General features: G+C 35.8%; 1 protein-coding gene across 3 annotated transcripts in view; it reads left to right on the top strand.

The window, feature by feature from the left end:
• Positions 1 to 13,517, top strand: part of ELP3 (elongator acetyltransferase complex subunit 3) — a 112,472-nt gene that overhangs the window by 52,039 nt on the left and 46,916 nt on the right. For all 3 annotated transcript variants that reach the window (XM_062489593.1, XM_062489592.1, XM_062489591.1), the window contains exons 8-9: positions 1,401 to 1,562; positions 8,676 to 8,802. In XM_062489593.1, coding sequence (XP_062345577.1) covers positions 1,401 to 1,562; positions 8,676 to 8,802 — 289 coding nt within the window. The remainder of the gene's footprint in view (positions 1 to 1,400; positions 1,563 to 8,675; positions 8,803 to 13,517) is intronic.

The raw sequence follows: 13,517 nt of genomic DNA, 5'->3' as shown, positions 1-13,517 counted from the left end.
ACCATCCCAGCGTGCTCCAAATCCATCGGAGTCACCTGAGATTTCCACCTCGATCTCCCAACAGAACAAACTCCATGTCCCGATCTCCTTTTCCATGTCCCGATCTCCTTTTCCATGTCCCGATCTCCTTTTCCATCCCTTGATCTCCTTTTCCATCCCTTGATCTCCTTTTCCATTTCCCGATCTCCTTTTCCATCCCTGATCTCCTTTTCCATCCCCCGATCTCCTTTTCCATCCCCCGATCTCCTTTTCCATTCCCCGATCTCCTTTTCCATCCTCCGATCTCCTTTTCTATCCCTTGATCTCCTTTTCCATGTCCCGATCTCCTTTTCCATGTCCCGATCTCCTTTTCCATCCCCTGATCTCCTTTTCCATGTCCCGATCTCCTTTTCCATCCCTTGATCTCCTTTTCCATCCCCTGATCTCCTTTTCCATCCCTTGATCTCCTTTTCCATCCCTTGATCTCCTTTTCCATCCCTTGATCTCCTTTTCCATCCCCTGATCTCCTTTTCCATCCCTGATCTCCTTTTCCATGTCCCGATCTCCTTTTCCATGTCCCGATCTCCTTTTCCATCCCCTGATCTCCTTTTCCATGTCCCGATCTCCTTTTCCATCCCTTGATCTCCTTTTCCATCCCCTGATCTCCTTTTCCATCCCTTGATCTCCTTTTCCATCCCTTGATCTCCTTTTCCATCCCTTGATCTCCTTTTCCATCCCCTGATCTCCTTTTCCATGTCCCGATCTCCTTTTCCATCCCTTGATCTCCTTTTCCATCCTCCGATCTCCTTTTCCATCCCTTGATCTCCTTTTCCATCCCCTGATCTCCTTTTCCATTTCCCGATCTCCTTTTCCATTCCCTGATCTCCTTTTCCATCCCTTGATCTCCTTTTCCATCCCTTGATCTCCTTTTCCATCCCTTGATCTCCTTTTCCATCCCCTGATCTCCTTTTCCATGTCCCGATCTCCTTTTCCATCCCTTGATCTCCTTTTCCATCCTCCGATCTCCTTTTCCATCCCTTGATCTCCTTTTCCATCCCCCGATCTCCTTTTCCATTTCCCGATCTCCTTTTCCATCCCCCGATCTCCTTTTCCATCCCCCGATCTCCTTTTCCATTTCCCGATCTCCTTTTCCATCCCCCGATCTCCTTTTCCATCCCCCGATCTCCTTTTCCATTTCCCGATCTCCTTTTCCATCCCCCGATCTCCTTTTCCATGTCCCGATCTCCTTTTCCATCCCCTTTTCTCCTTTTCCAAGATTTGACTCCCGTGTTTCCCCAACTTCACGTACAACCCAGAACTCAGGAATTTTGACCCAATCACGGCGTCACCATCCTCCTCATCATCATCTTTACTTTCCTTTTTATTTTTCCATCTTTATTTCTGTTTGCCTTTTGGCCCAGGTACTCGGAGCGGAGCCTCACCAGGTGCGTGGGGATCACCATCGAGACGCGGCCGGATTTCTGCCTGCGGCCTCACCTCAGCTCCATGCTCTCCTACGGATGCACCCGCCTGGAGATCGGCGTCCAGAGCGTCTACGAGGACGTGGCCAGGGACACCAACAGGTCAGGACGGGACACGATTCCAGGGAATTCCGGCCGCGCCGGCTGCCACGGATCCCAGCTCCTTCCACCCTCCGGGTTCCTTCAAGTCCCCGGCTCAGCCTTTCCTTGGAAGCTCCCAGGGGTTCTCTGGGAATTCCAACCCTGGCAGGAATTGCCTCTTCCCAAGCAGGAAAAAGTGGGAAGGGGATGCGGAGAGCGTGGGAGGGAAGGGTTTCAGGACAGCCGCACGCACAAGGACAGGAGCCGGCGAGGAATCGCTGATTGGGTTTTGTTAATTGGACGGGGAAAAAAAAATCCTGAGAGATTCCGTGGAGCTGTGAGCATGGAAGCCTGGAATGCTCTGGGTGGGGTTCATGGATCCTCAATCCCATCCCATTCCAAGCCCGGCACCTCCCATGATCCCAGGGTGCTCCAACCTTTCCTTGGATGCTGCCAGGGATTCTCTGGGAATTCCAGCCCAGCTGGGAATTCCTTCCCAAGTTCCCAAATCCCAAATCCCAAATCCCAAGCTCCCCTTTCCCAGTGGAAGCCATTCCCTGGCTCCTGGCCCTCCAGCCCTTTCCCAAATCCCAGCTCTCCTTTCCCTCGGGAAAAGGCTCCAAGGATTCCCTGGATCCTTCCCTGATCCAGCTGCACATTCCCAGCTCTCCCATCCCGGCATTGGATCCATTCCCATCCCGGCTCCTCTCCGGGAAGGAATTTTGGGAATTCCCTGGGAATTCCAGGAAGGGTCTCCCTTCCCTTTTCCATCCCAGAATTCCATAAAAATCCCTCGGGATGGATCCTGAGCGTCCCTGATCCCGGAATCCCAGAATGGTTTGGGATGGGATCCCTGGATCCTCAATCCCATCCCAGGGACACCTTCTGCCATTCCAGGGTGCCCCAACCTTTCCTTGGACGCTCCCAGGGATTCTCTGGGAATTCCAGCCCAGCCGGGAATTCCTTCCCAAGTCCCATTTCCCCCTTTCCCAGGGAATTCCCTCCATTCCCATCCCGGCATTGGATCCGTCCCCATCCTGACTGCTCTGAGGGAAGGAATTTTTTGGGAATTCCCTGGGAATTCCAGGAAGGGTCTCCCTTCCCTTTTCCATCCCGGAATTCCATAAAAAAAGTCCCTCGGGATGGATCCTGAGCATGCTGGATCCCAGAATCCCGGAATGGTTTGGGATGGGATCCATGGATTTTCAATCCCATCCCATTCCAACCCCACCATCCCGGGATTTTCCACAATTTCCTTGGACGTTCCCAGGGGTTTTCTGGGAATTCCTTCCCAAATCCCATTTCCCCATTTCCCAGGGAATTCCCTCCATTCCCATCCCGGCATTGGATCCGTCCCCATCCCGACTCCTCCGCGGGAAGGAATTTTGGGATTTTTTTTCCCCATATTCTCCATCTCTATTATTATTATTATTATTATTATTATTATTATTATTATTATTTTATTTTATTTTTTAATTTTAACGTATCTCTCCCTTTTCCCTCTTTTTTGAACCATTTATTCCTTTTCCCCCCCCCTTTTTTTGGACCTATCCATCCTCTCCTGCCTCTTTTCTTTAAAAATCCGTTTGGTTTTTCCCTCTCTTTCCCTCATCACACCACAAAGAAATTCAATTTTTTTTGGGACGCGGATCCTTTCCCATTTATTTCATTTTCTGTCCCACACAAATCACAATTTACAACTCCGGGTCATTTTTTTGGGATCTTTTCCACCTTTTTTTTTTTTTTCCCCCTCCTCCAGGTGTTTTGGTTTTATTTTTTTTTTTATTTTATTTTATTATTTTTTTTTTTTTTTTGGAGGGGGGGACAGGAGAGGTGAAAATGGAATTCCCTTGAGGGATTCCCAGATTCCTTAGGAATTGGAATAAATAACATTTCCAGGAGGAAACACCGTTCATTCCTTGTCATTTTAACCCCAAAAATGTCCTTTTTATTTATTTATTTTTTTTATTTTTGTGTTTACTCTGTAGGTAAATTCGAGCTATTTCCTTCAAATATCCTCAAATAAACCAATTTCTATTTATTTATTTAAAACCTCATCATTCTGAGATTTTTTTTTTTTTGTAATTTATGTTTTTTTTTTTGGCATAGAGATTCTGGCTGGATCTGGCAAAAAAAAAAAAAATTAAATTTATTTCCCCCCCCCCCCTTTTTTTTTTTTTTTTTTTTTTAATTAATTCCCCCAACCTCAAATGCACCAGAAGCAAATTTGAAAAAAATCTGGGAATTTTCTTCTCTGGCATTCCAAGGAGGAATCCCAAAACAATTTGGATCTGCCGTGATCCTAAAAAAACAAGAAAATCCCCCCAAAAAAACCCCAAAAAACCCCCCCAAAAACCCCCTCTGGATTCAGAACATTCCAGAAAGGAAAAATCCTCACAAGGAATTTGTTCTTAACCTCAATTATCACCCCTCTCAATTTAACAATTAATTCCTCATCTCCTAAAATCCCTTTTTATTTTATTTTTTTCCTTTCTTTTTTTTTTTTATTTTTTTCTTCCCCCTCCCCACCTCAAATTTGATTTTTAAAGGCTCTTCCCAGATCTCCTTGTGGAATTCCTAAAAAAGTTCCTCAACTTCTCCCAGTTTTTTGAAGCAGCAAAATCCACTTCGGATTTTTTTTTTTTTTTTTAATTTAAATAAATAAAAGGGCGATTTTTTGAGTTTTATTTATTTTTTTTATTTATTTAATTTTTTTTCCCCCCCTTCTGTTGAAACGAGCTCATTCTGGTTTTCTTCTGTGTTTCGGGCAGGAAATTTTTTTATATTTTATTTTTTTTTTTTAATTTTTTTTTTTTTTTTTTAATGTTTTTGCAAAACGTCGGATTAGAAGCGACGATTGTAAATTTATTTTATTTTATTTTATTTTTTTAATTGCTTTTTTTCTTCCGTTCCCTGAGTCTTCAGTGAGGTTTCTGAGAGCTCTCAGTGCCTGTGAGGCAGAAAAAATAAAAAAAAAAAAAATATTGGAGAGCAGAGCGAGGCTTCAAATAATCAGAATTATTGATGCTGCTCCAGCCCTGCTTGTAAGAAGAAATAATTTTCTTTTATTTATGAAGTAAAAAAAAAAAAAAAAAATTCCTGTTTGTTCCCCTCAGGCTGCTCGAGGTTTTGAGTGATGCTGTCCTTGAAGAGTTTCAGGGAAATAAAAAATAAAAACAAAAAAAAACCAAAAAAAAAAAAAAAAAACAAACAAAAAACAAACAAAACAAAAACAAAAAACAAACAAAAAACAAACAAAAAACAAACAAAAAACAAACAAAAAACAAACAAAAAACAAACAAAAAAAAACCAAAAAAAGAAAACCAAAACAAAAAAAACAAAAAACCCCAAAAAATAAAAAAACAAACAAAAAAGAAAACAAAAAACAAAAGCAAAACAAAACAAACAAAAAACAAAAAAGAAAACAAAAAAACAAACAAAAAAACACAAAAAACCCCACAAAAAACAAACAAAAAACCAAAAAACCAAAAAACCAAAAACAAAACAAACAAAAAAAAAACAAAAAAAGAAACAAACAAAAAAATAAAAAAAAACAAAAACAAAAAAAAATCAAAAAAACCAAAAAACCCCAAAAAACAAACAAAAAACCCAAAAAACAAAAAAACCAAAAAACAAAAAACCAAAACAAACAAAAAAACAAACAAAAAACCCAAAAAACAAAAAAAAACCCAAAAACAAACAAAAAACAAAAAAAACCAAAACAAACAAAAAAACACAAGCCAAAAACAAATAAACAAAAAAACCCAAAAAACAAAAACAAAACAAAAATAACCCCCAAAAAATAACAAAAAGGTAAAAAAATAGAATTAAAAAAATATATAAAATTAAATTTAAAATAAAAAATAGAATGAAAATAAAATAGGAATAGAAATCAAAATAGAGTTGAAATCAAAAATGAAAATTAAAAAATTAAAATGTCAAAATTCAAAAATTCAAAAAATAACAAAAAGGTAAAAAAATAGAATTAAAAATAAAAATATAAAATTCAGAATTAAAATGAAAAATAGAATAAAAATAAAATAGGAATAGAAATCAAAATAGAATTGAAATCAAGAATAAAAATTAAAAAATAAAAATTAATTCAAAAATTCAAAAATAACACGAAAGGTAAAAATAGAATTAAAAATAAAAATATAAAATTCAGAATTAAAATAAAAATTTTAAATGGAATTAAAATGTAAACCGAATAATAATTAATATTTGAAATTAAAATAAATGAAATATTAAAAAAATTAAAATAAAACTCAGAATTAAAAGTAAAAATGGAAATATAAAATTAAACAAAAAAACTGAAAATAAAATTACAAATAAAAATATAGAAATTATAATTTAAATAAATAAATGAACATAAAAATACAGAAATAAAAGTTGAAATAAATAAATAAAAATAAAAATATAGAAATTATAATTTAAATAAATGAACATAAAAATACAGAAGTAAAAGTTGAAATAAATAAATAAAAATAAAAATAAGAGTAAAAATAAAAATGAAAATAAAAAAATAAAAATGAAAATGAAAATAAAAATGAAAATGAAATGGAAAATCGAAATAAAAATAGAAATTAAAAAAAATGAAAATGAAAATAAAAATAAGAATAAGAAGAAAAATGAAAATAAAAATAAAAGTGAAAATAAAAATAAAAATAAAAATGAAAATAAAAAATAAAATAAAAATGAAAATGAAAATAAAAATGAAAATGAAAATAAAATAAAGATAAGAATGAAAATAAAAATGAAAATGAAAATGAAAAAAATAAAAATAAAAATGAAAATAAAAATGAAAATGAAAATGAAAATGTAAATGAAAATGAAAATGAAAATAAAAATGAAATTTAAAAAAATGAAATTGAAAATGAAAAGGAAAATAAAAATAAAAATGGAAATAAAAATAAAAATGAAAATAAAAATAAAAATGAAAATGAAAATAAAAATAAAAATGAAAATAAAAATAAAAATAAAAATGAAAATAAAAATAAAAATGAAAATAAAAATAAAAATAAAAATGAAAATGGAAATAAAAATGAAAATAAAAATGAAAATAAAAATGAAAATTAAAATGAAAATGAAAAAAAATAAAAATAAAAATGAAAATAAAGATGACAAGGAAAATTAAAATGAAAATCAAAATGAAAATAAAAATGAAAATTAAAATAAAATAAAGATAAGAATGAGAAGGAAAATGAAAATAAAAATGCAAATAGAAATGCAAATGACATGCAAATGACACGCAAATGACATGCAAATGACACGCAAATGACATGCAAATGACATGCAAATGACATGCAAATGCAGATGGGGATGGGCAGGAGCTGAGGGAGGAGCTGCCCAGGGCAGCACTGGGGGAGGGACGGGCCCGACACTGACCCTGAGACAACCCAGTGTCCCCAGTATAACCCCCCAGTACCCACCAGTATCCACCAGTATCCACCAGTATAACCCCCATTATCCCCCAGTACCCCCCAGTATCCCCCCAGTATCCCCAGTACCCCCAGTATCCCCCAGTATCCACCAGTGTCCCCCAGTATCCACCAGTACCCACCAGTATCCACCAGTTCCCCCCAGTATCCCCCCAGTTCCCCCCAGTATCCACCAGTATAACCCCCATTATCCCCCCAGTACCCCCCAGTATAACCCCCAATACCCCCCAGTATAACCCCAGGTATCCCCCAGTACCCCCCATTACCCCCCATTATCCCCCCAGTATAACCCCCAGTTCCCCCCAGTTCCCCCCAGTTCCCCCCAGTATAACCCCCATTATCCCCCCATTATCCCCCCAGTTCCACCCAGTTCCCCCCAGTATAACCCCCATTATCCCCCCATTATCCCCCCAGTTCCACCCAGTTCCCCCCAGTATAACCCCCAGTTCCCCCCATTACCCCCCAGTTCCCCCCAGTTCCCCCCATTATCCCCCCAGTCCCCCCCAGTTCCCCCCGTTACCCCCCATTATCCCCCCAGTATAACCCCCAGTTCCCCCCAGTTCCCCCCATTATCCCCCCAGTTCCCCCCAGTATCCCCCCAGTATAACCCCCAGTTCCCCCAGTTCCCCCCATTATCCCCCCCATTACCCCCCATTATCCCCCCAGTATAACCCCCATTATCCCCCCATTATCCCCCCAGTTCCACCCAGTTCCCCCCAGTATAACCCCCAGTTCCCCCCATTACCCCCCAGTTCCCCCCAGTTCCCCCCATTATCCCCCCAGTCCCCCCCAGTTCCCCCCATTACCCCCCATTATCCCCCCAGTATAACCCCCAGTTCCCCCCAGTTCCCTCCATTACCCCCCATTACCCCCCAGTTCCCCCCAGTTCCCCCAGTATAACCCCCAGTTCCCCCCATTACCCCCCAGTTCCCCCCAGTTCCCCCCATTATCCCCCCAGTCCCCCCCAGTTCCCCCCATTACCCCCCATTATCCCCCCAGTATAACCCCCAGTTCCCCCCAGTTCCCTCCATTACCCCCCATTACCCCCCAGTTCCCCCCAGTTCCCCCAGTATACCCCCCAGTTCCCCCCATTACCCCCCAGTTCCCCCCATTACCCCCCAGTTCCCCCCATAATCCCCCCATTATCCCCCCAGTATAACCCCCAGTACCCCCAGTTCCCCCCAGTATCCCCCATTACCCCCCAGTTCCCCCCAGTTCCCCCCAGTATAACCCCCAGTTCCCCCCATTACCCCCCATTATCCCTCCATTATCCCCCAGTTCCCCCCAGTTCCCCCCATTATCCCCCCAGTTCCCCCCAGTATCCCCCCAGTTCCCCCCAGTTCCCCCCAGTATAACCCCCATTATCCCCCCATTATCCCCCCAGTTCCCCCCAGTTCCCCCCAGTATAACCCCCATTATCCCCCCATTATCCCCCCAGTTCCACCCAGTTCCCCCCAGTATAACCCCCAGTTCCCCCCATTACCCCCCAGTTCCCCCCATTATCCCCCCATTACCCCCCAGTATAACCCCCAGTTCCCCCCAGTTCCCTCCATTACCCCCCATTACCCCCCAGTTCCCCCCAGTTCCCCCCAGTTCCCCCCATTATCCCCCCATTATCCCCCCATTACCCCCCATTATCCCCCCATTACCCCCCAGTTCCCCCCAGTTCCCCCAGTATCCCCATTTCCCTCTGCAGGGGTCACACTGTCCGGGCTGTCTGTGAGTCCTTCCACCTGGCCAAGGATTCGGGATTTAAGGTGGTTGCCCACATGATGCCAGACTTGCCCAACGTGGGGCTGGAGAGGGACATGGAGCAGTTCTTTGTAAGTATCCAAAAAAAAAAAAAAAAAAAAAAAATTAAAAAAATAAAAATCTCCAAAAAAACCCAAAAAAACCAAAAAAAAACAAAAAAACCCCCCCAAAAAATAAAAAAAAAATCCGCAAAAAAAATCCCCCAAAAATCCCCCCACAAAATAAACAAAAATCCCCTAAAAAACCCCCCCAAAAAATAAAAAAAAAATTCCGCAAAAAACCCCACCAAAAATCCCCCCAAAAAATAAAAAAAATCCCCTAAAAACCCCCAAAAAATTAAAAAAAAAATCCCCAAAAAACCCCCCCAAAAAATAAAAAATCCCCCCAAAAAACCCCCCCCAAAAAAAAATCCCCCAAAAATCCCCCCAAAAAATAAAAAAAATCCCCCAAAAAACCCAAAAAACAACAACAAAAAAATTCCGCAAAAAAAAACCCCGCCAAAAATCCCCCCAAAAAATAAAAAAAAATTCCGCAAAAAAAATCCCCAAAAATCCCCCCAAAAAATAAAAAAAATCCCAAAAAAACCCCAAAAAACAACAAAAAAAAAATTCCGCAAAAAAACACCCAAAAAATTCCCCCCCCCCAAAAAAAAAATCCCCTAAAAAACCCCAAAAAATAAAAAAAAATTCCGCAAAAAAACCCCCCCCCAAAATCCCCCCACAAAATAAAAAAAATTCCCTAAAAAAACCCCCAAAAAATAAAAAAAAATTCCGAAAAAAACCCCCCAAAAATCCCCCCACAAAATAAAAAAAATCCCAAAAAAATCCCAAAAAACAACAAAAAAAAATTCCGCAAAAAAAACCCCCCAAAAATCACCCCACAAAATAAAAAAAAATTCCCTAAAAAAACCCCCCAAAAATAAAAAAAAATCCGCAAAAAAAACCCCAAAAAATCCCCCCAAAAAATAAAAAAAAATTCCGCAAAAAAACCCCCAAAATCCCCCCAAAAATAAAAAAAATCCCCCCAAAAAACCCCCCCAAAAAAAAAATCCCCAGAAATCCCCCCAAAAAATAAAAAAAATCCCAAAAAAACCCCAAAAAACAACAACAAAAAAATTCCGCAAAAAACACCCAAAAAATTCCCCCAAAAAATAAAAAAAAATCCTCTAAAAAAAACCCCCAAAAAATTAAAAAAAAAAAAATCCCCAAAAAATCCCCCCAAAAAATAAAAAAAAAATCCGCAAAAAAAATTCCCAAAATCCCCCCTAAAAATAAAAAAAAAAATCCCCTAAAAAAAACCCAAAAAATTAAAAAAAAAATCCCCAAAAAAACCCCCACAAAAAATAAAAAAAAATCCCAAAAATAAAAAAAATCCCCAAAAATCCTCCCAAAAAAATCCCAAAAAATAAAAAAATAATCCCTAAAAATAGAAAAAAAAATCAAAAAAAACAAAAAAAAACCAAAAAAGTCCCCCAAAACCACCAAAAAAATTCCAAAAAAAAAAAAAATCCAAAAAACCCAAAAAAATTTTTTAAAAATCCCAAAAAAAAACAAAAAAAAATCCCCAAAAAAACCCAAAAAAAATCCCCAAAAAATTTAAAAAAATCCAAAAAAAACCCCAAAAAAATCCCAAAATTTTTAAAAAAATCCAAAAAAACCACAAAAAAATTTAAAAAAAAATTCCCAAAAATCTCCAAAAAAATCCCCAAAAACCCAAAAATTTTTAAAAAATCCCAAAAAACCCCCAAAAAATTTAAAAACATTTCCCAAAAAAATCTCTAAAAAAATCCCAAAAAACCCCAAAAAATTCCCAAAAAATCCCCAAAAAACACAAAAAAATTTTTAAAAATCTCCAAAAATCTCCAAAAAATCCCAAAAAAATCCCAAAAATACCCCAAAAAATCCCCAAAATTTTTAAAAAAAAATCCCAAAAAACCCCCAAAAAATAAAAAAAATCCAAAAAATCCCCAAAAAATCCCAAAAAAACCACAAAAAATTTTTAAAAAAAAAATCCCCAAAAATCTCCAAAAAATCCCAAAAAAACCCCAAAAAAATCCCAAAAAACGCCAAAAAAAATTTTAAAAAATCCCAAAAAAACCCAAAAAAATCCCCAAAAAATTTAAAAAAATGCAAAAAAAAACCCCAAAAATAAAAAAAAACCCAAATTTTTTAAAGAATCCCAAAAAAACCCAAAAAAATAAAAAAAATCCAAAAAATCCCAAAAAAAAACCACAAAAATTTTTTTTAAAAAAAAATCCCCAAAAATCTCCAAAAAATCCCAAAAAAACCCAAAAAAATCCCCAAAAAACCACAAAAAATTTTTAAGAAAAATCCCCCAAAATCTCCAAAAATTCCCAAAAAAACCCCAAAAAAATCCCCCAAATTTTTAAAAAATCCCAAAAAAACCCCAAAAAAATAAAAAAAATCCAAAAAACCCCCAAAAAATCCCAAAAAAATCCCAAAAAAATCCCCAAAAAATTAAAAAAAATCCAAAAAAACCCCCAAAAAAATCCAAAAAAACCCCAAAAAAACCCAAAAAAATTTTAAAAAAATCCCCCAAAATCTCCAAAAATTCCCAAAAAAACCCAAAAAATCCCCAAAATTTTTAAAAACATCCCAAAAAAACCCCCCAAAAATAAAAAAAATTCCAAAAAATCTCCAAAAAATCCCAACAAAGCCCACAAAAATTTTTTTTAAAAAATCCCCAAAAATCTCCAAAAAATCCCAAAAAAACCCAAAAAAATCCCCAAAAAAGCCAAAAAAATTTTAAAAAAATCCCAAAAAAACCCAAAAAAATCCCCCAAAAATAAAAAAAGCCCAAAATTTTTTAAAGAATCCCAAAAAACCCCCAAAAAATTTAAAAAAATCCAAAAAATCCCAAAAAAACCCACAAAAAATTTTTTTAAAAAAATCCCCAAAAATCTCCAAAAAATCCCAAAAAAACCCTCAAAAAATCCCCAAAATTTTTTAAAAAAATCCCAAAAAAACCCCCAAAAAATAAAAAAAATCCAAAAAATCCCCAAAAATTTAAAAAAAATCCAAAAAACCCCCAAAAAATCCCAAAAAAATCCCCAAAAAACACAAAAAAATTTTAAAAAAATCCCCCAAAATCTCCAATAAAATCCCAAAAAAACCCAAAAAAATCCCCAAAAAATTTTAAAAATTCCAAAAAAAACCCCAAAAAAACCCCCAAAAAACCCCCAAAAAAACCCCAAAAACACAAAAAAATTTTTAGAAAATCCCCAAAAATCTCCAAAAAAATCCCAAAAAAACCCCAAAAAAATCCCAAAAAACCCCCCAAAAAAAATTTAAAAAAATCCCCAAAAAACACAAAAAAAATTTAAAAAAAACCTCCAAAAAAAAACCCCAAAAAATCCCAAAAAAACCCCAAAATTTTTTTAAAAAAATCCCCAAAAAATCCCAAAAAAACCACAAAAAATTTTTTAAAAAAATCCCCAAAAATCCCCAAAAACCCAAAAAAAATCCCAAAAAAATCCCAAAAAAATCCCAAAAAAATCCCCAAAAAACACAAAAAAATTTTAAAAAAATCCCCCAAAATCTCCAATAAAATCCCAAAAAAACCCAAAAAAATCCCCAAAAAATTTTAAAAATTCCAAAAAAAACCCCAAAAAAACCCCCAAAAAACCCCCAAAAAAACCCCAAAAACACAAAAAAATTTTTAGAAAATCCCCAAAAATCTCCAAAAAAATCCCAAAAAAACCCCAAAAAAATCCCAAAAAACCCCCCAAAAAAAATTTAAAAAAATCCCCAAAAAACACAAAAAAATTTTAAAAAAAATCTCCAAAAAAAACCCCCAAAAAATCCCAAAAAACCCCAAAATTTTTAAAAAATCCCAAAAAAATCCCAAAAAAAACCACAAAAAAATTTTTAAAAAAATCCCCAAAAATCCCCAAAAACCCAAAAAAAATCCCAAAAAAAATCCCAAAAAAATCCCAAAAAAATCCCAAAAAAATTCCCAAACCCCAACGCTGCTTTTTTTTCCCATTTTTCCCCATTTTTTTACCATTTTTTCCCTTTTTTTTAACCATTTTTTCCAAATTTTTTCCCATTTTTTCCAAATTTTTTCCCATTTTTTCCCAATTTTTCCCATTTTTTTCCCATTTTTTCCCATTTTTTTTATTATTTTTACTCCTTTTTTTTGCCAATTTTAACCATTTTTTTCTCCTTTTTTTACCATTTTTTACCCATTTTTTGCCATTTTTTTACCATTTTTTCCAATTTTTTTTCCATTTTTTCCAAATTTTTTTTACCATTTTTCCCTTTTTTTACCAATTTCCCATTTTTCCATTTTTTACCAATTTTTTAAATTATTTTTACTCCTTTTTTAACCGTTTTTAACCATTTTCTCTCTTTTTTTTACCATTTTAAATCATTTTTTACCCTTTTTTTTACCATTTTTTTCCTTTTTTCACCAATTTTTTTATTATTTTTACTCATTTTTTTGCCATTTTTAACCATTTTTTTATCTTTTTTTACCATTTTTAAATCATTTTTACCATTTTTTACCATTTTTACCTTTTTTTTCCATTTTTTTTCCATTTTTTTCCATTTTTCCATTTTTTACCAATTTTTTTATTATTTTTACTCCTTTTTTAACCATTTTTAACCATTTTTTCTCTTTTTTTATCATTTTTTACCATTTTTTAACCATTTTCCCCTTTTTTTTACCATTTTTTTTCCATTTTTTACCAATTTTCCATTTTTTTCCATTTTTTACCATTTTTTCCCATTTTTTTTACCATTTTTACTCCTTTTTTCCCCATCTT

Source organism: Cinclus cinclus, chromosome 3 (genome assembly GCF_963662255.1).
Source record: "Cinclus cinclus chromosome 3, bCinCin1.1, whole genome shotgun sequence".
In the NCBI taxonomy this organism is placed as follows: Eukaryota; Metazoa; Chordata; class Aves; order Passeriformes; family Cinclidae; genus Cinclus; species Cinclus cinclus.
This window is presented reverse-complemented; position numbering and strand designations above follow the sequence as displayed.